Genomic DNA, 23,565 nt, shown 5'->3' on the forward strand with positions numbered 1-23,565 from the left:
ACAAGAAGAAAAGGTGAGTGCAGCCACAGCAGCAGTGAAACAGCGACAAGACAATACAGCGTCTGCACAAACATTCAGGGCCTCACAGCTCCCCTTTCGCCGTCGAGTCGATCCACAGGAGGGGTAGTGCAGTTTCGACATGCTGGAGGTGTAGCGGGGGCCCCCCTTCGTCGAACCGCGGCGCAAAGAACGAGCGAGAGGAGAAGAGCTGGAGAAAGGGGAAGGAAGCTGCAGCAGTGGCCTCAGAAACAGCGGTGAGGCCACGCTAGCTGCTTGTATGTTGCTGTAGCACAGTGTTCGCTTCCTGAACCTTCGAAAGAAGGGCGAAATGGTCGGCCAATACCCCGAAGATCTCCTCGCGACTCATCTCGAGCAGCATGCCCGTAATCTTGGCCGCGTTCGACGGCTCCACGGGCATGATCCGGCTGTACAGAAGCTCTCCAAGGTAGTTCTTCTGCTGCTCTGGGGAGAGGGTGCTGAGGTAATTCACGTCAACGCCGCGCTGGCGCTGCTGCTGCTGCTGCTGCTGTTGATACTGCTCGCGTGGCTGCGTGTAGCGGCTCGGCGGACGCATTGGTTCACCTTGCATCGGATGTGGCTCCATGATGGGGCGGCGCATCATGGGGCCAGACATGAACTGCGGCATTCCCATGTTCGGCGGCGGTGGGGGGGGCAACATGGGCGGCAACATGGGCGGCACCATCGGCGGAAACGGGTGGCGCTGCCACTGCTGCGGGAACGCGTTCATCGGGTGCGGCACACGGTTTTGGTGGCGCATGGCCGCACGACGCTGTTGTAGCAGGCGGATTCGCATGTCCTTCTGCTCCGCCTGGCTCACATAAAGGGGCTTCTTGGAGTTCTCGAGAGACTGACCATGCAGAGCCCGCATCGCCGCCGTGGCGTGCTCCTTGTCTTCGAAGCAGACGAAGGCGAACCCCTTGAAGGCACCATTGGGCTCTTTCATGATGGCGCACGATGTAATCTTGCCATACGGCTCGAAAAGGGCGTGCAGCTTGTCGTCAGTGATGTCGTCAGGGAGGTGCTTGACGTAGAGGTTGCGACCATGGCTCTGGTAGAGGGAAGCCGCCTTCTTCTTTTCGCGATCCCGCTCGCTCTTGGAGAGCGCGCGGCACACAACAAGCTTCGCCGCCTTTTCCGTCAGACCGCTCTGCTCCGACTCGTTGAGCTCTTCGATCGCCCCCACAGCAGCCTCGTGCTCCACGAACGCGACCAAGGCAAACTTGGTAGGGAAGGGCGCGTGCTCGGAAAGAAACAGGGAAGTCACTTTTCCGAAATGCTCCATGGTGGCCGTCACGTCCGCCTCCGTAGCCGTGGTTCTGATGTTCTTGATGTAGATGTTCCGAAACGATTGGGCGGCCATGAGCTCGCGGTCGGCGCGGCGCACAAATGGCGCCACCTCCACTTCACTATCGCCCACCTTCTTTCCGTTCATGCCAAGCGCTGCCTTGGCGCCGTCCGCCGTCTCGAACTGGACGAAGCCGTAGCCCTTCGAGTTGCCCGCCGTGTCGAGCGCCACCTTGCACGACAGTACGCGGCCGCACTTGGAGAAGGCAGCCTGCAGAGCTTTGGCATTGACCGCAGCATCCAGTTTCTTGACGAAGACATTGTTAATGCCGCTCTTGCGCTGCAGCGGGTCTCGGATAGAGAACATGACACGGATTTGACGTCCCGGCGCGATGCCCGTGTAGTTGAGCGCGTCGATCACCTTCTCCGCGTCGGCAGTGGTCTGAAAGTTAACGTATCCGTAGCCTAAGGATCGCTGCGTGGCCATGTCGCGGCAAACCTTCACCGAGACCACGGGTGCAACACTGCTAAAGAGACTGTTGATGGTCTCCTCCGGGCGAGGCAGATCGACTGGCAAGTCGCCCACGTAGACGGACGTGCGCTGTGCTGGAGCCACCATCTCTGCTGTGCCAGGGCGCAAGAGTCTAAATGTTGGGTTTCTGCTATGCCAAGCGGATGCGCACCTTCAAAGCAGCACGTGCGCTTCCAGAGAGCAGGCGCCCACGTCAGTGCTGGCCGTGTACGGTCGGGCGCGAAAACGTGAGGCGGAGGGAGCGGCGGGTAACAAAGAAAGACGGGGGTGGAGAGAGGTGATGGTGGGGTGCTGTGGGACTGCCCGCGGACACATCCACCGACCACGACGATCGTACAAGAAGCAAACGCAAGAAGGGTGGAGTGGATGGTATTGTCCGAAGAGGGGATGTGCAGCAGCGGCGGCGGAGGCCGAGAGTACGAGGGTAGAAACGGGCCACGGAGACCAGGAGTGGAGGCGCAAAGAGGGAAGCGGGGAGGCAGTGAAGCAGAGAACAGAGAAGGATGCGCGCGCAGCCACCGATTCATGTGTAATTTGCGGAGGAGCGCAAAGGGGCGAGGCGCCATAACACCTTCGACGGCGAAATCAAAAGCAGTGCGGAAACGGCTCTCGCCGCACCGACCCACCTCGCCCCGCTGGCGGAAAAGGTACCGCACGGCTGCAAAGGGTTACGGGCATGTGAGCATCGGGCACAGTGCGCTGCAGGTGGAGCGTTTCCCTGCTCAAGCAATGCTTACTTCGTAGGTAGGATTCCATTCGTACTCCTTCGCGTTTCTCTGCTGCGTCCCGGAGGCTGTAATCGCTCACGTAGCCCTGCCGGTCTCAAGCAAAGGAACAAATCGAGGTGGAGCACCCCCTCCTCCTTCCCTGAACTCTCCGCAGCACAGTCTTAAACATTCCTATGTGTCGAGCGGCTGCTTGGCACACGTCAACAGACATTATCTGCCCCCCCCAATACACTCACACACACACAGACAGGCACGTCCAGCACGCTCATGCTTCCCTCATCGTCCCGACAGATGGAAAACCTCTCTGCAGACCAACACTGTCGTACAGTACACAAACACAAAAATAGGCCGTCGTTTTCTGTTAAATCTCTGTAAATATGACCTCCCGCGATACAAAACGCCGAGTGCCACATGCCGAGAAGTGCGAGAAAGACACAGGGGGGCGCGATTACCATTCACATAAGACAGTCCGCATCCCGTCCGCAGGGAGGGGCAGGAGTGCACCTGCGGCACTGCTTCACTCGCACGAGAATACGTCACGCCGGCCACGCACGCGCAGCCGCTGAAAGCTTAGTTGGACGGTGGCTTATCGTGTCCGAGCAGTGTTGCATCGGAGGAGGGAATGTAGGAGAAGAGATCGCCAACGTTTTCGTCGCAGAGCTCGTCGAGGAACCAGAGGTCGTCTTCGAAGAACTCGAATTCGGCGTCGTCCGTCTGCTCATCGCTCTTCGTGGCGTATAGCCTTGGCCTAGTAGCCGCGGCGGAGGCGCCAAAACTAGACACTCCACTGGCCGTCCACCTCACCGGGAACGCGCTGAGTCTGCGGAACATACTTTCCTGCCGTGCTATACCTGCTGCTGTTGTGAGACGCTCTGCCACGCACCGACAACGTAGAGGGTCTTGCTGATAAAAGAGCAAGAGAGAGTTGATCCGGCGAGGCTGAGGGGAAAGCTGCAGCGCGGTGCCCTACGATGTAATCGCAACTGGCACAATAGGTAAGAAGTGAGAAAGGGGAGAAAGAGAGAGGGGGTGGGGAGTGGGATCGCGTCAGCGGGGGAAGTGGGCAGATGAGAAGTGCTTTTGCGCTGCCGCAGAGTTTCGCAGTGGTGATGCCTTTTCATCGATGGGCAATACCAAAACACCGCGCAAAAACTCTCACGGGAGGCAAAGAAGAAAGGAGAAGGAGAGCAGCAGACGCACAAGCCGGCGGAAGCGCAGCCGGTGGAGAAGGGAAAGGGGGCGGGCATCGGTGTGCTGCTCTGCCGGTGAGGGATACGGCAGCGAAAGCGAGGTGCATGGGCCGATGGGTGCATGATCACTGCACAGTCTAATCGAGCCGTCACCCTATGGGGCATAGCTACTTTGGATTTTGTGTTCGAGACGTTGACGGTTCCGTCTCCGGTCCCTTTCACACGCACCATCGCAAGAGCACGCATGCTTCAGATGCTAAAGGAGCACTTCAAAAGCTTCCATCTTTGCGACTCGACGAAGGGTGAAAGAGAGAGCACACGACAGAAACGCCGATACGCCCAGCAAGCAGACACAACACAGACCCTTCCGAACGCATAGCCCATGCTAGTCACATTCCTGAGGACCAAAGGCCAGTGCCAGCCAAGGTAGATGGCTCTGTTTAAGCCGCGCCAAAAGCAATGAGAAGCGCGGCGGTGGGGGTGCTTCAAAGATGGTGTGCGCAGATTCTCTTCACGAAAGCAGCACTGCAGAAGATATACACAGGCGGACGCCACTTTCGCCGCCTTCCTCTTCCTCTCACAGAAAAACCACCGCTCATCATGACCGCCTCAGGAAGGCCGCGTACATCAAGTACAGAAGGCAGAAGCCGAGGCAGCCGAAGGCGGCGGTGTGCTTCCACCCGTAGCGGGCCATAACACTCTTGACAGAGCTCACTGCCGAGTGCACACCGCCGCGGGCGGTCTGAAACGCTCTGTCGAGCGACTTGAGAAGCTCGTTATGCTCCTCTGCCTCACGGTTCAGCTGACTAGCCATCGTCTTCATATGCGCTACACTGCTGCCGAGTGCCTGCAGCATCGCCTCATTCTCGCGGTGGATTTCCTCCTCCATGGGCTCATAGCGGATTGCTGCACTTGTCGACGCCTTCGCCGACCTCGAGTTTCCGTAGAGGGATGATTGCATTGCGGCTTTTCAGGTGAGATCACCACGGCTAAACCAGCGGGAAGGAGTGTGTGAGGCTTGCGACTGGTGCACTTGTTGTTGTGAAGTCGGAGAGACTTTTCCTTCCCGCTCCCTCAGGCCAACCGAGGGTTGTGAGGGGGAGGGGGCGAAGCAAAATGAGGGCGGACGCGACACACGGAAAGGAGGACGAATGATAGAAGAGAGATGACATGGAAGGCGCAACAACTTCTGTGAAGAGGAGGACAGTCACCCTGCGCTATCTACTTCTTCGCGGCCACGTGGGAATCAGCTCCGTCCAGCCAAGAAAATGTGTGTGTGTGCGGGTGAGCACTTCCTTGGTGACTCCTTCTCGCACTTCGATTCCGTAAACAGGTCGCGAAAGCGTCGCCACACACTCCCCGCGCGCACGCACGCACTTCCTCTTTCTTGCACACGAAAAGACATGCACATATGCATCGTCCACACCGAAGGAATTGAGAGTGCTACCACGCAAGAAGGGTCGCTAATAAGGTGGGCCATCTCACATGATTACCCGTCAGATCTGCTTACGCGGGCTCCTTGCGTATTTCGGGTATGTTCACAATAGCCCACCAAGCAGAAGGAAAACAGTGACAAATCTTGCCGCCACCAAACGGGAAGAAGCGACCCCGTGCGCACCTCATCTACAGCAACGTTTCTCCCTGTTGCTCACAGGGAGTTCGACCGCGCAGAGAGGAGCGTTGCACCACGTGGTGCTCTTTCGCTGCTCCCATGCGACCCACGGCAACCGCCAGGCAAGTGCTCGCACCTCACACTCAACGGGGGGTAGGCAGCACACAGCCACCCTCGACTGTGAGCGCCCGTATACGTACCGGAAGGAGCCCCCCTCCCATGATCCGTTCCAAGGCTTCTTTAGCTCCTCCTACGACTTCATCATCCTCCGAGCTCCGATATTGCGGCGCCGATTGCGCCGCTTCTTGTCGTGCTCCATGCGGATATCAACCCGGTATGGCCGCTTCACGTTTGTCCCCATGCCGCCCTGAAAGGTACGAGCAAAGAAGTTCCGGTATAATGCGCAACAGCGAGCGAACATGATGAACACTGTGTACCAAACGGAGCCGGCTAGGCAGCAAAGGAGGAGGATCGACCGAGAAGGGGAAAAGAGAAGTACACACGACACAGGGACGCAGAGGCATGCGCCAGAGAACAGAGAGGCAAGTGGAGAAGACCGACATAGTTGTCGAGTACCTCACACGATGGATGCGCAGAGCTGTGACTCACTTTCATGACGCGTCTTTTAGTTGCACCACGCAGCTGGGGTCTAACCGTCGCGTCGTCGACGATTCTCAGCCTCCGTTCTTATCGCAAAAAGGAAACTCAAGCGCTTCCTTATTTTGGCGTCCGCTGCCTTGCAGAGTGTGCTGAATAGCTCCTGAAATGGAAAATGAGCGCACAGCACTTGGTATTGCTCTCAGCGTAGGTCTGCGCCTGGCACGCGCATATGCCTCGCCACATCACCTCAGCCCTCCAAGGAGCGTGGCACACGCACGAACGCAGCCTAGGAAAGGCGGGCATGAGGCAAAGGACGCAGCATCGCGTGTGGCTTGGAAGGAGGGGGGCGGCGCAGGACGCGAGTTGAATATATATATAAAATCCCCAAGAGAAACCATCGCAGGCGAGGACTTTGTTGGTAGGCCGCATACCTCTTTCCTCGCGTTCTCTGAGTTAGCAGCCGGTGTTGAAAACGCTCTGAAAGGTTTCCTTGGGTGGCCGCCTCCGCCGGTTCGGATGCACACTTCCACATCTGAGTGAAAAATGAATAGCCCAGATCACTATGATGTGTGGCTCTCAAGCGAAGGCCACAGAGTGCGTTGCCGTTTCAGCGGGTAGGCTCGACGCTTTGCAGGGCATGAGCTTCCCACTGCGCTTCGGCTTGCTGCTCTAATCCGATGCCTCCAGAACCGAAAAAAAATCCTCTCCCTCGACAGACTGACACGCCCTAAAACTGCGTGTGTACAGCAGAGATGAATTTAGGAACTTAGGTCACTACAAAGTCCTTTCGGAAAGCCCTGTTGCATTTTTGCACCGATAAGCACATGCATGTGCCTCTCGAGGCAGGTCACGTAGCAGAAGAATAAGGAGATAAGGCGAGCAGCGATGCGGCAGCAGCGTTTACCAGCACCATCTCGGCAACGCCACAGCAACGCTCCTGTCCTATCTATACCCTCAACTGAGGCATGCACAACGGTCTGGCAGAGATTGAGATTCATCCGGAGGCACTCAAGTAATTCCGAATGCGAACACGGCTTGCGCTGACTGCACAAGACGCGCACTCGTCGTCGCTGAAGAAAACTGAGCGGAAAGGGACACATGCATGCAGGTGGCAGTACCAGCAGCCTAACCTGCCATCTTGGGGGAGTGCACCACAGAGAGGTAGATGTTCACTAACGACGATACGACCACAATGGCCATCATGCTCCACGCGAGCCCCCTGGGCACGCTAGACCTCTTGTTCTCCTGCTCCTCTCGGCGCTTCAGCTTCTCTTCCTCGGTCAGACGCGTTTGGTTCTGGCGGCCACGAGCGCGCATTCTGGCTACGGCAGCGCTCGGCATTGCTTCGGCGAAAGTGGAAAATACACGGGGCAGTGAAGCCACTTTGCTATCGAAAAGCTCCAGGCAACAAGGCAAGCACGTGCGATGGTGGCACGCAAATAAATGGCGAAGAATCAGCCACAGACGGGCGCGGGATATGACGAGAGCAAGCGACGAAAGGGGGAGAGGTGCGAGGAATAGATTTGTGTCTGCTCTGAGTGTGCGTGTGACTTAGGGCTCGCGTACGTGTGCTGGCAAGAGGGGAACGGCGCGCACGGGTGCGAATGGAAAAGAAAGCGGAGGGGTAGAGAGAGTGCACCACGAGAAAGCTCAACCCTGCGAGGTTGGAGTTTGTCGCACAAGGTAGTGGGTGATAACCAGACAAGCAGAGTTCGATGTGTTTATGCCTCACCTCATGGAGCAGAGAGGGTAGAGGCCCGGATCGCTGACGGGAATGTACCAAGGTTGGGTGCCATTCATGTGCTGGCGGATGACTCTTTCTCTCTCGCTACGATCGCCACCATCTCTCCTGCACACACATGCGTGCACTGCACGCAAAAGATGTACACCTGGGGAAGCGGCAAGCCTCTCTCGCCCTCTACGCCACCATCGCACAAGCGCTTCAACGTTTCGAGAAAAAAACGCCCACCCGCACGCGGAGGACGTTCTTGACAAGTTCCATGAAGCGGCAGCGAGAGTGCCTATCGATGCTGCCACTTTTTTCATCAAAGATTGGCTGCGCCTTTGGGCGACTGCGGGAAGCAAGTGTTTATTTTTCTTTTCGTTAAGCGTTGTGATTTCGTAGCTGCAGCATGGTGTACACTGTGGTCGCGATGCGTAAGCGGCCATGTTTGTTCTCTTCTCGGTAGATGAGGTTGCGCCCACTTAACCTGTTGCCATGCACCTCCCCAGCTGCCCTCCCCCATTCTGTCAGGGAACGGACGCCCCGGCACCTCACCAGCACTGTGGTTGCCGTTCGGAATGGCACTGCATCCACGTACTGTGCGGTACGTGACCCACGATCAGGTGTCAGCGCACATGCGGGCGTGGCAAGTATAGGCCCAAGGCACGTCCTTCGAGCCCTTATGTGGCTGTGGGTGTTCTGTCTCGTAAAACGATAGTGGAGTACTCTGTCGACCAGACTCCACAGGGATGCACATCTCACGCGCCGTGTGTGGGTGTGGCTGGGGGGGGGGACAGCAGGCCTGGCCGCGGCCAGACGTCTGAGCTCAGGACAAACAAGACCCGCGAGCGCAGCGCAGACACAACGCGATTTAGGTCCTGTGAAGGAGTGGTGTTCAAGCGCATGCGACTAGCAGGAGCGCCAGCCACTCAGATCACGTTCCTCCCCTCCCCTCACGCTTTTCTCCCCTCCGTCAGAACACAGTCGCACAAGAATAAGGGAGGAAGAGATCACGGGCAGGAAGAAGGGCAAGAGAGAGAGAGGCATGAGCGCCACTCGCCGGCGAGCGCGCAACAAAGAAGGGCACAGACAGAGCCCTGCCATGCTGTCACTGCGCTCGGTGAAACGGCCGAAGAAAACGAAAACGCACACGAGTCGAATGTGCGCTCGCGAGCAGAGCAAATGCGAACACGAAAAAAAACGCAACACACCGCCGCAAACGATCGAGGCTGTGCGCATTGGATCCCTCTGCCGTTTGAAGTATCCCTTTTATTCTGTCCATTTCTTCAAAACTGCGCTACTCTGCCGTTGGTTTCCACCTTCGCTCCCTATGGGCCGGGCGTCCACAGTGTCATGGCGGTGGCAAAAGCACGCCCACATTCAGATGCACTCGAGTCCTCTGCTGCATCAAGGATCAACCGACCCAGCCTCTGCTGAACGCGCGACGGATCGAAATCTGCGCACATCGAACAGCGATGATTTCGCGCGAAGTAAGCTCTCCAGCTCCCGGGCCAAGGATGGCTTTGCACGAAGCACTTTTGCAGAGTCGACGCGGAAATAGAGGTTGAATGGGAGCGCGAAAGGCATGCGCTTGGCATAATCCAGGATTAGCCGTGTTGAGCGCTCCTCCTCATCTGCATTCCACCAGAAGCACGCGTTCGGATGTACAAGGCACGAAATATCCACGACTGGCTGCATAAGTCGGCGATTCACGTCGGCAGAGCTGATATCGCGCTCAATATGTCGAAAGGCGCTGTGTAAGATGATCGTGGGCGAGAAGGGAAGAAGCTCCAGCACCCCATCCCTGAACCTCTGCGGCATAGGTGTCTGGAACCACGGCCTCTCGACCCCGTCCGCGCTCATCATACGGTGCTCTGTGATCGCGCCGCCTTCCTCGGTATGTGATGAGGGTGATCGGCGTGCGTGAAACGCGCTGCTGTACACCTCCGGCACGTCCGGCTCGCCAAGTTCGCCTGGCATCAGATTCAGGGGCTGCTCTCCTCGCTCCACAGCATACAGCTCCAACACCTCGGCGATGACTTGCTGCATGACGTCGAGATGTAGCTCCCACTCCGAAGCGGCCTCCTCAATCTGGTGCACAGCTCGTGGGTCATCAGGGTGAACGCGGAACTCAAAGCCAATCGGGGTCACGACAAATGTGCTGTGCTCTGGCGCATTCCAGATGCGCGGGTTCAGCTCCACTGAGTTTCGACCCACAATCGAAAAATCCGGCTCGTGGCGCACATCAACATCGATTCCATTACGTCTCGCCACACGAGAAGCAGAGCGGTGGGCCAGCTGCAGCACCGCAGGATTTGCCTGCTCCTTGCCTTCGAAATAAACGTCGTTCGTGTGCCCATCCTGCCCACAGCGCCACCCATGCTCCGCCACGCCAGGGTTCATGCAAAGTCTCGTGGAGTGTCGCGTAGTATCGCGGCAAAGCACACCGCACACCTTTGCATCCACTGCCGTGAGTAGCACCGCTCGCTCCGCGTGGTTGAGCTGCAAGGGGCCACCGAGAAGCTCGACGAGCTCGCCCCGCTGGAGAAACTTCAGCTCATGCCAGTCGATGCCGAGCGTCTTGAACTGCTCCAAACACTGTGTCAGATCAGACGACATCTTGTATTGGCGGCGCCCAACGTAGCTGCTGAGCTTCTGCAGCAAGAGATCCAATGAGGTGAAGCGGTTCTTGTCCGTGACAGTGTTGAAAGAGGAGCTCAACGTCATTCGCCGAGGCAGCGCGTACCTCGGGTGATATGCCACTGAAGACGTCAAGGCGACATTTCGCACTGGTACCGGCGAAATCTTCGCCTGCAGGAACGTCCGTCGCATGTGTCAACCAGAATGGTCCGTGCCAGCACTCGCCGAAACGTTAGCCTAAAACGATTCGATGGCAGCTCCGCTGTCATACAATCGCACAGAGAGTGGAAGGTGTGTTTTCTTCAATTCGTTTGCACACTGCCACCTTCAGCGACAGGTGTGCGCATACGCACGCGGCCGAGGGCGACAGAAAGGGCAAAGCATACGCGTTGAGCCGCCGCTGTAAGAAGCCGAGGTGAGCCTTCGAAAAGAGTTGAGAGCGGTATAGAAGAAAAAGGAATGCACCGGCGTTTGTATGGGGAAGTGATAGCGAATCGGTGACGCCATGGGGGGGAGAAGAAACAGAAGAGGAGAGAGTTCAAGGAGAGTGGCAACGATGAACGGCGTCTGTGCGAGGAGAGGGGTGACAGAGAGACAGAGAGAGCGCGTGCGGAGAAAAGAGGAAGAGGAGTAGCGCAGCAGCAACGCACAACCACAACCTTCCCTCCACCCAGGCTACTGAGGGCGGTAACGCCAGGTTCCGTCGACAAGGTGGGACGCAGTAGTTACATGGCGTTGTAGCACAGGGCCATTTTTCGTACGCTTTATGTACACCGAAACGGGAGGACCTATACAGAAACATGAAGGACGGCCTGCGTCAAGGCCGCACTCCTCATAGCCCACATGTCCGCACAAAAAAAGCGAGAAGCGAGAGAGAGAGAGAAGCACACCGAATGGAGATCGACCTTTACAAAAGACACCCGCCGCCAGCATAAGCACAGAAAGTAAAGAAATGGAGGCATATCGAATGATGCCGACACACAGAGGGGCGATCGAGACGGCATCCAGAGGCCGCCTTCCCGCGCTGGGCCCGCCGCGTGCCCGCTGCACGCACGTGAATGAGAAGATCGACACGCACGGCCACACATCACCTCTCGCCGTGCCCTGCACTGTGCCCGGCCGGTTTCCGTTGCCCTTCCGCATGCCTTCCGCGTGAGCTTGCGGCGAGGAGGACACCGCACGGGCATCGGTGCATGGCGCGCCGGCATCCGATGCACGTCACGTCTAGGGCCCCGCCCGACAGCGTCATCCGTGAGGACACCGGGTGGGGGGGGGGGGGCACAGAATAGGGGGAGGAGGAAGGAGGGGCGAACTACTCGCATGTCAGCGCACCCCACCCCCAGCAGGAAGTCACCCATCTTGAGGATAGGGCCATCGGAAACTCCTTGTGACGTATTTCGGTGGCATCTTGTTTTCTGCTTGTCAATTTATCCGCTGAGCCGCCGGTGCCTTTCGTCTTGATTCACAAAAAAAGCAATCATGGCCGCACATCTGTGCGGCGCAGCGCCGGAGGAGCTGCGACCTTCCTCAGAGAGAGGCTTCTGAGAGTACTGAAGAGGGGAAAGTGGGGGAAGGGGGCAGACAAACGCATTCGTTTTAGTCGCCCTCCTTACGCACGGCGAAATAGGGCAAACGAACAAATGCAAAAAGCGAATCGATAGCCGCTGTGGGGGCGGTGAGGAGAGCCCGAACGGTGACCAAAGGTGAGTCGAATAAAAAATGGAAGCACGCAACCACGAAGAAGGACGCTGTGAGCAGGCAGAGAGCAACACATTCGTCTTTAGATTTTCCTCCGACCACCTATAAGCACATCGTCTCTTTTTGCATTTCCTCCCGCTATCCACTCTCATCTTCTCTGCGCGCACTGTCGTCTACGCATCCGTAGACGTACGCCTTTGGTGGAGCTGTCATTGAAATCGAACAGGGTGTAGAGGAGACGTCGAGACCGCTGAGAGCTGCTTTGTGGCGGTTGGCCGTGCGGACGGCACGCTGATCGCAGCGGGGCCGGAGACAACGCGGGCCACCGACATTCGTTGGCGAACGACGCGGGAGCGTCCTCCAATATATAACAAAAAGGGCAGCTGAAGTTGAGATGCAGTGGATGCGCCACGCTGCATGGCAGAATTCGAGTCGTTTCCTGTGCTGCTTCCACCGGCATTGCTCACTCATATGGAGAGAGGTGTTTGGCTGCGGTTGGACGCATAATCCCATTCTTTTCGGATACCGGACACGCATCGGCTCGTCAGACCACGAGAGTAGTCAGGGCATCGAGCGAGCAACAGTCCGCGGCACGGCCATGGCGCATCACCGCCCATAGGCCTGTAAGGGAAAGGGCCTGCCCCACGACTTTCATCATCGCTTTCCCTTTTCCGTTTTCGCCCTTCGGCGCCGCTGACCCGGTGCCTCCGGAGAGGCATTTCGTGAAGCACCTCATAGACGGCGCGCTGGCATCGGGCTACAGCACCTTTGCCTCACGCAGCTTGTCGAAGAATTCGTCCACCGTCTTCACCTTGATACCAGCTTTGCGAGCGGCGGGTTCGGTGACGGTCTCCGTTGTGAGGTGAGGTGTGATATCCACACCAAGTGCCGCCACATCCTTCGATTCGATCGATTTCTTGCGTGCCTTCATGATGTTGGGCAACTTCGGAAAACGGGGGGTGTTGAGGCGCAGATCCACCGCTAGCACACAAGGCATGGAGAGCTCCACAACCTGGCGGCCAGCGTCCACCTCCTGCGTCACCGTAACCTTGTTCTCCTTCACGTCCACCTTGGATGCAAAGGTCCCTTGCGGTACATCTAACAGCCCAGCGAGCAATTGCGCGGTGCACCCAAAGTCACCGTCGACGGCCTGCTTGCCCAGCACCCATATATCCGGCTTGATCTCTCCGTGCAGCTTTTCGAGTATGCGCGCGATCGCGAGTGGCTCCACCGACTCCGCTGCCGCGTCTGGCACAACGACGTGGACTGCCTTGTCACACCCAAGCGCCATGGCCGTTCGCAGCACCTCCTCGGCCTTTTTAGCCCCAATCGTGATGGCCACCACCTCCTCCGCGATTTTCTTTTCCTTTAGCCGAATCGCTTCTTCAATGGCGATTTCGTCGAAGGGGTTGACGCTCATTTTGGAGTTGGCCGTCTGAACCCTATTATCCTTCACTCGAACCTTCACCGTGTAATCCACGACGCGCTTCACGCACACCGCAACCCTCAGGTAATTCGGCAATGTGCGAAACATTTTCAAAGACAAAGGAAGGAGGAGGGTAGCAGATGCGACGCGCCTCGTCAATGAATACGCCTACGCGTGCAAGCGTGTCGAGAGAGAGAGAGTCAGTGGGAGTGGGGGAGGGGCAGGGAGAAGAGGAGGGGAGGGGAGGTGTTCCAGGCGCAGGGAGGGGCGTAGGTGGAAGTGAGGTATATGCGCTTGTGATGGGCGAAGAGACACGAATCCGTCCCTCAAAGTGAAGCGGGTCAGACAAGCAAGCTGAGGGAGGGGCAGAGGTGGGGAGACGAGGACAGCTGTGTGGGTTTACAACGCGTTTTCGTTTTCTTGTTGCTAAGTTGTGCACCTGTGCCCACACACGCGCAAAGTCGGGCGCAAAAAAAAAAGTTTGTAAGTGTGTGTGTGTGTGTGTGTGCGCGCAATGGGTGGGAGAGAGAACAAAAAAAAAAACGAATTCGAAGTGTGCGCAAGAGACGCTCTCAATCGAGGAGGTGCAACGGCAATGCAAAGAGGGCGTGTGATGGGAGAGGAAGAAGCGGCTAACGTAGAGGACAAGACAGGTATGCACGAGGGAAGAGAGCGCTCATGAAGCACGCACACCACCGTGTGAAAGGGCACATCGTTGCAGAAGGTGCGGCTGCCATGTCTGGGCTGAGAAAGAGACCGCACAGATGCACGTATACTCATCGAGAGTGCAGCCTGATATGTGTCCACGCTCCATCGTCAGAGAGCCGCAACAGCCTGCCACGCTCTGTGCCCATCAAATCGAGAGCCCGCATACCACACACCTCCACATCCACCACGGAAGACACGCTATGCGCGCCTCGCCATCCACTAAGGGCTGCCTGTGTGGCATCGTGCCACCTCATGTAAATGCGGGCTTCATGTGAGTGAGTGAGTGATGGGATCGCATCCATCAAAGGCGGGGCGTAATGCATTCCTTTCTCTGTGCGTGCGAGTCTGTGCATTTGAGGACACAAAGCCACAGCGTCAAAGAGAGCCGCGCCGCCATACGGAGAGGTGGGCCCCGCGCCAGCGCACCATTACGTACCAGTGGAGAGGAACCCTAAAACAACAGCACACAAAAAAACTTAGAGATAAGAAGAATAATGTGAAGACAAACGCACTCCTCCACACCTCTGCGCCACAGACCTAACGGCGCTGCGCGGCAGCAGAGAAGCGCCAACCTCTTCGCGAAACAGCGACATCCTCACACCCCTCTTCAAGTTGCTCCCTTCACGCGCCCTAGTCGCACCAAAACCGCCACCGCCATTGGTAGAAGCGCACAGCGAACACAAAAAGAGGGGCTCATCGAGTCTCTGCATCCGCTTCACGGAAGCCAACAGACACCGTAATCAGATAACGGACAGAGCGCCGCGTCATTTCGCTTCGCTTACAATGTCCCGCCCTCTTTTTTGAGATGTCACCCCCGAAGGAGCCTTTCTGGAACTCCTGAGGAACACTCGCGCGGGTGCCGAAGAAGAAAAAAAACGTACCGATAAGAACTCACTCAACGCGCACCATCACTTCTTCTTCAAAGAGCGCATGCTTGTCTTACCGTTGAAGCCCGGCTTCCGCATGCGGATCGACTTGGGCGTCACTGTGACGAGCTCATCATCCGTCACCCACGCTACACAGTCCTCAAAGCTGTAGCGCGCTGCGCTATAGGCACCCCTTTTGCTGTTGGCCTTGTCATTAGCGTTTGCCCGCATGCCGCCAAGCTGCTCGTTGCGCTTGCACACGTTCACGCCGAGGTTTTGCAGCGCCGTCTTTTTGTTCTCGCCGACAATCTGGCCATAGTACACCTGATCACCAGGGAGGACAAAGAAGCGCCCCTGTGTGCTGAAGCCGGAGAGCGACCAATCCGTCACCTCGCCATTGTCCACGGATATAAGGGCGCCAGTGTCGCGCTCCGTCTCGATAGCGGCCATGGGGCGATACGAGTCGAAGTGGTGGTTCAGCACGCCGTCGCCACCGGTTAGCGTATGAAACTTCAGCGGCACATTGGACATGAGGCGAACCGGTATCACACACTCCATGAGAACACGCCCGTTCGATAGCGGCTCGATCTCGCCGATTTCGCCCATCTTCGAGCTTAGGAACGAGACAACGTCGGACACCAGATTGTCCTTGAACTCCAGCAGCATCCGCTCAAACGGCTCGCACTCGACGCCGTCGATCACGCGCGTTAGCACTCGCGGGGCCTGTATCTCGAACTCGTACCCCTCGCGCCGCATGTCTTCAATGATAACAGACAGATGCAGCGGGCCGCGACCGTACAAAGCAATCTGCTTGGCATTGAGAGTCTTCAGCTGCAGAGCCGTGTTTACCATAGCCTCTCGGTCGAGCCGGCGCTGGATGGTAACCATCTTGCCCATCACCTCGGTGGTCTCCTTGGCCTTCCAGCTGGCCTCACTTTCCTGCATGACAAGGCTGTAGGTCGGGTCGTCTGGCTTCTTGTAGGGGAATAACTTCACCGCGCCCTGCTTGCCAATTGTTCCGCCTATCTTCAGCGGCACCTTCAGACCAATCGGCTCCTGTAACTCAAGGATGCAAATATCGCCGTAGCGGGCGCTCGTCACCAGCATCTTGTGCACGCCGCAGTAGAGGTGAATCGACTTCACCAAGGCGTCTGTTCGCTTATCCTCCAACGCCACGGTGACCACGTCGCCAGTGTGCACGGTACCGTTGTAAATGCGCCCGATGGCTAGCTTTGTGTTGCTCTTCTCGTCTTCGTCGACCTGGGCAACGAGCATCTGCAGGGCTAGATCGTCCTCCGCCTTGGGTGCTGGCACAGTGCTAAAGACGGTGTTGAAGAGAGGCGTCAGCGTGCCCTCCTTCCTGGGTTCCTCGCTCATGTACCCACTGCGCCCAGAGCCGTACAAGAACTTTACTTCCAGCTGGCTATCATCCTGTGCTGACTCCAGGAAGAGGTCCTCCACCGCCTGCTCCGTTTTTGCTATATTGAGGTCGTCCTTGTCGATTTTGTTGAGGCACACGATGGGCCTCAGGTTCAGGGAAAGGGCCTTGCGCAGGACGTACCGCGTTCCAGGGCGCACGCCCTCCTTCGCATCTACCAAGAGGATAATCCCCTCGACCATCTGCAATGCACGCTCCACCTCACCCGAGAAGTCCAAGTGGCCGGGTGTGTCTACGATGTTGATGCGACGCTTCCCGTCATCGAGGAGAATAGCCGTGTTCTTGGCGAGGATGGTGATGCCGCGCTCCCTCTCCTGATCTTTGCTGTCCATCACCCGATTGTGCGCGTTCGCCACCGTGCCTGACTGGCTCAGCATGCTATCCACAAGCGTTGTCTTGCCGTGATCAACATGGGCGATAACCGCGATATTGCGCACCTCCTCTCTCGCGTGCACCCATCGCGCGAGTGCTGCCGAGGCGAAGAGAGATGACGCGAAAAAACGGCGCATCTGCCACCGCTCGCGACGAAGCAAAGTTGAATATTAATACGAAGAGGAAATGAAGGGGAGGGCGTGGGGAGAAGAGAGGAGCCGCAGTGTGAGCCGTCGCCAATACACGCAGAGTCGTTCCAAATAAAATATATAAACAGCGTCAGCTGACGAGGGCACTGGTGATGCACACGCAATGCTATATGTGAAAGACGTCGCTGAGAAAGACACTGTGGCGACACGCACACGGAGGAAGCGACGTCATCATGAGGGAACGAATTCGCACCGCCATGTGAAGCAGACAATCGCAGCAGCAACAACAAAAAAAGCGAAAAGGGGATAAGGAGTGGCAATGAGTACAGCGGGTCTGTCGCATTGTCTAGTCGGCGAAGTGAGAGACGAGAAGTGGGAAGTCGCCTGCTGGGCGCTCCTGCAGCTCTTCGTTTCGCCAAGCGCGAATGCAGCAACTACACACCTGGCCCTTGGCTGTCGCCCATAAGCGACCGGATTTTATTAGATGACTAGAGCGCACCGGCGGCGCCACTTGTGTAGCCCGCGTAAAAACGCCAGTGCGCTCTGTGACCTCGCCCTGAGTGACATTAGAGTAGAGACGCCGTCTTCTCCTTGCGCCACGTCTGTGAAGAAACGCGCCGGGAATAAGAGAAACGGAAGACAAGCTGCGGTGCATTGGGTAGCCATTGCCTTAACGTGTCATCACCGAACTGGCGGTAGCGCCAAGAAAGGGAGCGAGAGAGAGAGGAGTCGCTGACCGACAGCGTTGATGAGGCGCCGCGTGACGCGGCTCCTCTCGATCCCCTTTTCCCCTCTCCTCCGATCCCTCCGCATACGCACCACCGGAGAGGATAGGGCGCGGCTCTGCAGTACGCACACGTGCGAGAGGCACAATGAGCAGGACAGGCTCGTGCCAGCTAGTACTGCAGGTCGAGCATAGTCACGTCCACCATCAGCTCATTCACAGGGATCGTTTCGACGGTGCCATCCGGCCATGTGCGTCGGACCATCATTCGAATCCTTCGCTGCAGGAGGTCGTACTTGGCCATCATCACTGGATCTACAGCGAGAGAGCGCGGGTTAGTGCAACGCTCCGCTGTCTCGAGAGAATCGCGGCCAAACGCGCTACTGGGAGTTGGGATGGCAGTGCCGCTGACGATTTGCTTCGCACGCTCACCGATAATGCGGGCGATCTCGAACTTGGTCAAGTAGAGACCGCTGCGCCTCTCCACAAATGGTGTTACCACGCTGGAGTAGGCTGTGACGCTCTTCGTCACCTCGTCGTCGAGCACCTCTGAGCGGAGCATTGTGCGGTGCCGCTTCGGCCCGGCGCGCTTTCCCTCAATCACCCGGGGGCAGACTGGAGGCCACAATGAAGAAACGGCGCACAACAATGACGGACGAGAGAAAGAAAGGGGTAATGGCACGCTCACTACCTGAGGCCTCACTAAGAAGGAGCGTATGGATTGGCGCCGTGGCGGTGATGAGGATGCACACCCCAAACGTATCAGAGTGTGTCATCAGAGACGCGGCATGAGAATTGTGTGGGGGGAGAGCAGTGAGGGATATGCCAGTCGCACTCAGGAGCCGAGTGAGATGAAAAAGAAGGACACGGAGGTAAGGTTATGGGGAGGGTGGAGGGGGGGGCTGATAGAAATGAGCGAGAAGAGTACACGCGCGGAGACTCACGTCGATCCGTTCCTCTCAGTGGAGAAAACGATGGCATTCGGCAAGGAGCCACGCCGCCGAAAGGGCGGTATCACTGCCACCACGGCCAGTCTTGACAGCGCGGCGTCGGCGTGCCTCTGCCGAGATAAGTATCTGTGCCGCACCCCTAGAGGTTAGGAAAAGGGGCACACGTGCTTACTGGCAACAGGGATGAGCAGCACGTGCCGCCCGCGTCGCGTTTGTTGAGCTCGGATAGCCGATGTTACTCGCCAGCGACGCGGCTCCGCTCTCCTACGCAGAACTTCATTCCGCGTTGGTTTCCACCTCCCCCCCGCTGCTCTGCTGCTCTGCACATCTGCCACTGACAAGTAACCGGCGGTAGCCGTGGGCCCAACAAACGCCCATACTGAGGCACACAAAAAACAGCATCCGTGCAGCTTCCGTTACCCCAGCACCTCGTCGAGGCCATCGACCGCGCAGCTGAGCGAGAACATGTCCAGCGGGGATAGAGACACCTCCACGGTAAACCATTTCGCTTGCTGACCTTCAGCTGCCGCTGCAGCTTTCTTCAGTAGGTCACGACAACGAGGGAGGAGTCGTTCGTGTAGGGTACGCAAGAGCTGACACCAAGCGCGACGCCCAGTGGCGGAATCACCATCTGTCGTTGGTCCCGCATCCCGCTCGCCAGCTAAACAAGTTGACCTCTGCTGGCTCACCTCCACACGCACAAAGTTCAGTGCAACGACCAGCGGGTCCAGGAAGCCGCTCGTGCCGCTAGAAACCTGCCCAAGGAAGGCCTCCATGCACTCCTCCATCACCAAAGGCATCATCCTGTATATCGGCGATTCCTGATGTTGGGCGAGACGACCATCCTCACTTTTTGTCGCTCGCCATTCGCGCAGGAACTGCTCAAGGAAGAAGCGGGCAATGGAAGGGTATGGACAAAGCGCCATGAGTGAGCCGTGCATGCGGAATCGCGCCTGTTCCTCAAGTCGCTCCAGAAGCTCCAGCGCCACCATACGAGCCGCTTGCCGGTGCTCTTCCACAGGGCAGAGCGCAGAGATGATCAGCAGCTCCCTTGACACACCGAAAAGCGCTTCGTAACGCCTTGTGAGGCACGACTCCAAGTTGCCCTGTCTCCCATATCCCAGACGGCTGTGTCTGGCCCCTTCCGCGCAAGAAACGCTGTACTTGGGCACAGCCGAAAGAAGGTCGTGCAGGAAAAGCAAATGCCGCAGAAGCACGGCTGCACTACACGCAGATCGCAAAGCAACCACGTACGTATCGGCGACACCGAGAAGCAGCGACGTAGCAGACACCGAGTACACGAAAGACTGCTGCGCCGCTGGCGTGAGTGGGTATCGTAGGACATCAGCGAGAAGCAGCAGCGCCCCCTGGCGAGATAGTGGGGAGGAAAGGGATGCCTCCGCAGTTTCTCCGACAGCCTCACATGCATGTACATCAAGGTCATCCACAGCAACCAGGGTGAGTGCCTCAACGTCCCGATCATGCTCCGCAGCGAGGCTGGCCGCGGTGCTCTCCGGTGGCGCGGTCCCCCTCTCCACGTCAGCCGGGTGCAGTGTGCCGGCCTGGTCAGTAGAGGGCCCAGGAGCCTGCAAGGCAACAAAAGCAAACGACACCGCATCTCGGGATCGGCAGCCGTGCACTTCGCCTGCAATCTCGCGAAGATGCGCGAGGCACTCGGTGAAAGCGGCACTGCCGCCCTCTTCTGCCACTATGGCGGCCGGGACTGCAGGTTCTGCGGCCCCACTCCGCGAGATTCTTGGGCTTACCTCGTGCAGAAACCGTTTCCGCCACTGCTGCAGTGCTGCGGTCGTCGGCCCTGAGGGAGATGGCCGGGACGCCGCAGCGGCAGGACAGACTTCCGTGTAACAAAGGGCAGCGTACGCTGCCAGCAACAAAGCGGCGGCTGCACCGTCTTCGCCACTGGTGGTGCGGTAGATCGCGACGACGAGCTGCACGAGAGCTTCACGCACTTGGTAAGCATCAAGTGCCTCAAGCAACCTTCTCTGCTGCTTTGTAGAACTGCTTTCTGCTTCGTCGTCGGATCCGCTGCCGGACGCCCCCGGTGCATGGGCAGGCGGGTCTGAAGCTTTTACCATGACAGGCTCCGCGTCGCGGAGATGAAGTTGCGGCAGAACCGAGTGCACAAGAAACGGGACAAGATCCCGCGTCCATGCCTGCATTGTTCCGTGTACCCGTGCAAGAAAGGCATCCCCTCCAGCGCACGCTGATGCATCCAGCCCCTCTGCCACCAGAAGCCGGCGCTTACGCTCGGCCGTCTCCACGTACAGTGCCACGTAGACGCGTGACATAAGGACCAAGTACAGCGCAACCTGCGCTGGCGAAGGGCACGGCATCGACACTGACAAAAGGGAGCTCATCAACTCCCGTGCGCCAGCCACCCTCCCGTGCTGCAAGAGAGCGGATGTCCGCAAATCATCGAGAGACACCGCGCTCAGCCATGCGAGCTCACGCGCCAGCGACTCCAGAGCTGGCACGCCTTCCTCCGGAGAGGCGGCAAAGGCCCAGAGCGCTGTCGTCGCAGCCTCCATGCTGTCCATCTCGGGGCGACGAGTCTGTCGGGCGGGTGAAGCAAGTGAGCGAGAAAAGTTGATAGACACGTTTGAAAGAGAAGCAGTGATAAGAAAGTGAAGAGTGAAGAGTATGCCAGCTACTGCTGCAGGCACTTTGGGCAACGAGTTGGGAAAAAACCACAGCATACCCGAAAAGGCTCCTACAGAGGCGCATGCCGCACCGCGGCTGTGACGATGTCAGTTCTGGCATGGTACATGCACACCTGTTGACTCACGTGTGCTTCTCCCGGTGAAGCCTGAGCACCAATGTACAGAAAGTGGAGAGACAAGAGACAGGGCAAAGGGTGCTGTGTAGCAGCACCCTTTGTACGGCAAGGTATGCCATTCGTCGAGCAGGGCTTGTTGCTTGAAAACGGCGTCGGTGCGCCTGACGCCTGATCTGCACTTGATCTTGCGAGGACATGCTCTACGGAACAGCTACCTTTCGTTCCGGCTAACAACTTCACAGAAGTTTGCGAAACCAAAGGACCATCGTCAACGCGGATGGGCATTCTGCGGGCCTCTGCGCTGCAGTTGCAGCCGAGGATGCTGCAGTCACGCGAACCACGTCGCCGGAACACGCTGTAAAGACACCATAGGAAAGTAGTCCTTTCCACACGTGTTGCTTCCAGTGACGCACCGCCAGCTGGGGGGGAGCAGCGTTGGCTTTCAAGTGAGGGTTAACTATGCGGTGACGGCTGGACGGGAGGCTGAATGACACGATCAAGTGCAACCCGACCGTCTCTCGCAGCTTTCTCTTCGTGGTCGCGTTGCCGCGCCGCACACTGGCGCTCTAGCATAGTGCTCTGTGCAGCGCCGGCTGCACTTCGTTTCTCGTTCGCCTCAACCTGCTCGCCGAGAGCACGCCGAAGTTCTGACACCTGCAATTCCGTGCTGTGCTGCTTAACGATCAGCACCTCCTTCAACCTGCGCGCTTCCTCCAGGCACCGCGTAGCATGCGCTCTCACCGTACTTCCCACACCGAAAGCACCCCGCGCCAACTCCGCGGGCTCATCCGGGGTGACCCGCGAGCGAATATCAGCCAGTTCGAAAAGCAGGTCGTCCAAGATGAGAAACGCCTCCTTCGCATCTGCGGCAGCAGACGTATCGTCGCGATGCGGACCTGGCCTCGCACTCAGCTCTTCCACACGTCGTGGAGAGACTCTCGATGACTGTTGTATATCAAAGGGGAAGGGCGACGCGTTCGCATCCCGAAGCCGCCGTACTTCGTCCTGCAGCAAGTCGATTGTTCGACTCAACTCTGCGTTGCGGGCAGCTGCCGCCTCCACTTCAAGCGACAGGAGAAGTGCATCCGCCGCAGCGCTCATGGTCGGATATGATTGGACAAAGATGCAGAGGGGAGCAGAGGGCACTGCCGCTTCCTTGCGCGCGTGTCGCTGATATGCCGGCTACACCCCTCCTCAGTGGCGCGGTCAGTCTCATCAGCGGGCGGGCAGCGAAAGCGAGACGCGCTGCCTCGACGAGCACCTCAGCTTCACGTTCACGTGGTGAGCACAGGTGCGATCGCTTTACTAAGATAATGGAGTTGACAGCGGGTAGATGCACGACCTCGGCAGTACGCGAGTCGCTTCCGGGTAACACGTGCGCGCGATCCAGTCGGCGTGGCTGTTCTCTGACGCACATGGACTCCAAAGGAGTAACGGGAGTTAAAAGGTGGTCAAGATGGTTGAAGAAGACGCACGTAGAGCCACAAAGAGAGAGAAAGACGGAAAGGGTCATTGAGGGCAGGCAGTCACGCAGCAGGCGCTGCACCCGTCGCGTAGCTGTCTTCAAGGGTACAATCGTTTTCCCTACTGATCGGTTCGCTGTGGCACACGGCTGCACCACTGACACGTGCACCCCCCCTCAATTTCGACCTTCCCCCAGCCCTTACCACGCAGACACACCCACGCACGGTGAATCCACGAAGAGACACAGAGCCGCCGCACAGCATCGAGCTCAAGATGGCGCCTTCGGGAGGCGAGCCTCGCCGAAAGAGGAGAGACAGGAGGACGAGGAGTAGGAGTGGAAAAGAGTGTGCTGGTCGCAGTGCCCGCGACAGAAAGTGCGTGAAAAGGACTTGTGTCAACTTTCATGGACGGTGGCAGCGACTACGGGGACGATTGCCATTGTCGTCCATCCACTTCGTTCGGCTCACATGTCTGACACTCTCCTAAGAGAAGCGCTACGCGCACAAAACGGAAGAAGACGCTCCCGCGGCATTTATCGGCAGTCTGTTCCCTAGCGCACAGACGCGCGTTCAGAAGCCAGAAAAGATTGCGCAGGCAACGCTTGACCACAGCTCGCGCAGGTACCCTTTAGTGTCAATGTCTG

General features: G+C 57.9%; 10 protein-coding genes across 10 annotated transcripts; all 10 read right to left on the reverse strand.

The window, feature by feature from the left end:
• Nucleotides 1-265: 265 nt before the first annotated feature.
• Nucleotides 266-1,924, reverse strand: LSCM1_05202 (uncharacterized protein; the record flags this gene model as incomplete). Its single annotated transcript, XM_067322675.1, has 1 exon — nt 266-1,924. The coding sequence occupies one exon, from the start codon at nt 1,922-1,924 to the stop codon at nt 266-268; it is 1,659 nt and encodes a 552-aa protein (XP_067178040.1).
• A 1,211-nt stretch (nt 1,925-3,135) lies between these two features.
• LSCM1_05203 (uncharacterized protein) lies at nt 3,136-3,396 on the reverse strand (the record flags this gene model as incomplete). Its single annotated transcript, XM_067322676.1, has 1 exon — nt 3,136-3,396. The coding sequence occupies one exon, from the start codon at nt 3,394-3,396 to the stop codon at nt 3,136-3,138; it is 261 nt and encodes an 86-aa protein (XP_067178041.1).
• Nucleotides 3,397-4,353: 957 nt separating this feature from the next.
• On the reverse strand, nt 4,354-4,716 carry LSCM1_05204 (uncharacterized protein; the record flags this gene model as incomplete). Its single annotated transcript, XM_067322677.1, has 1 exon — nt 4,354-4,716. The coding sequence occupies one exon, from the start codon at nt 4,714-4,716 to the stop codon at nt 4,354-4,356; it is 363 nt and encodes a 120-aa protein (XP_067178042.1).
• A 2,376-nt stretch (nt 4,717-7,092) lies between these two features.
• On the reverse strand, nt 7,093-7,308 carry LSCM1_05205 (uncharacterized protein; the record flags this gene model as incomplete). The annotated part of the gene is made up of 1 exon (XM_067322678.1): nt 7,093-7,308. One exon carries the CDS (start codon nt 7,306-7,308, stop codon nt 7,093-7,095), a length of 216 nt encoding a protein of 71 aa, XP_067178043.1.
• A 1,789-nt stretch (nt 7,309-9,097) lies between these two features.
• Nucleotides 9,098-10,522, reverse strand: LSCM1_05206 (uncharacterized protein; the record flags this gene model as incomplete). The annotated part of the gene is made up of 1 exon (XM_067322679.1): nt 9,098-10,522. The coding sequence occupies one exon, from the start codon at nt 10,520-10,522 to the stop codon at nt 9,098-9,100; it is 1,425 nt and encodes a 474-aa protein (XP_067178044.1).
• Nucleotides 10,523-12,785: 2,263 nt separating this feature from the next.
• LSCM1_05207 (uncharacterized protein) lies at nt 12,786-13,562 on the reverse strand (the record flags this gene model as incomplete). The annotated part of the gene is made up of 1 exon (XM_067322680.1): nt 12,786-13,562. The coding sequence occupies one exon, from the start codon at nt 13,560-13,562 to the stop codon at nt 12,786-12,788; it is 777 nt and encodes a 258-aa protein (XP_067178045.1).
• A 1,508-nt stretch (nt 13,563-15,070) lies between these two features.
• On the reverse strand, nt 15,071-16,975 carry LSCM1_05208 (uncharacterized protein; the record flags this gene model as incomplete). The annotated part of the gene is made up of 1 exon (XM_067322681.1): nt 15,071-16,975. One exon carries the CDS (start codon nt 16,973-16,975, stop codon nt 15,071-15,073), a length of 1,905 nt encoding a protein of 634 aa, XP_067178046.1.
• A 908-nt stretch (nt 16,976-17,883) lies between these two features.
• Nucleotides 17,884-18,273, reverse strand: LSCM1_05209 (uncharacterized protein; the record flags this gene model as incomplete). Its single annotated transcript, XM_067322682.1, has 1 exon — nt 17,884-18,273. The coding sequence occupies one exon, from the start codon at nt 18,271-18,273 to the stop codon at nt 17,884-17,886; it is 390 nt and encodes a 129-aa protein (XP_067178047.1).
• An 804-nt stretch (nt 18,274-19,077) lies between these two features.
• On the reverse strand, nt 19,078-21,378 carry LSCM1_05210 (uncharacterized protein; the record flags this gene model as incomplete). Its single annotated transcript, XM_067322683.1, has 1 exon — nt 19,078-21,378. The coding sequence occupies one exon, from the start codon at nt 21,376-21,378 to the stop codon at nt 19,078-19,080; it is 2,301 nt and encodes a 766-aa protein (XP_067178048.1).
• Nucleotides 21,379-21,911: 533 nt separating this feature from the next.
• LSCM1_05211 (uncharacterized protein) lies at nt 21,912-22,559 on the reverse strand (the record flags this gene model as incomplete). Its single annotated transcript, XM_067322684.1, has 1 exon — nt 21,912-22,559. One exon carries the CDS (start codon nt 22,557-22,559, stop codon nt 21,912-21,914), a length of 648 nt encoding a protein of 215 aa, XP_067178049.1.
• Between the last annotated feature and the right edge of the window lie 1,006 nt (nt 22,560-23,565).

Source organism: Leishmania martiniquensis, chromosome 25 (assembly GCF_017916325.1).
Source record: "Leishmania martiniquensis isolate LSCM1 chromosome 25, whole genome shotgun sequence".
Taxonomy (NCBI): domain Eukaryota; phylum Euglenozoa; class Kinetoplastea; order Trypanosomatida; family Trypanosomatidae; genus Leishmania; species Leishmania martiniquensis.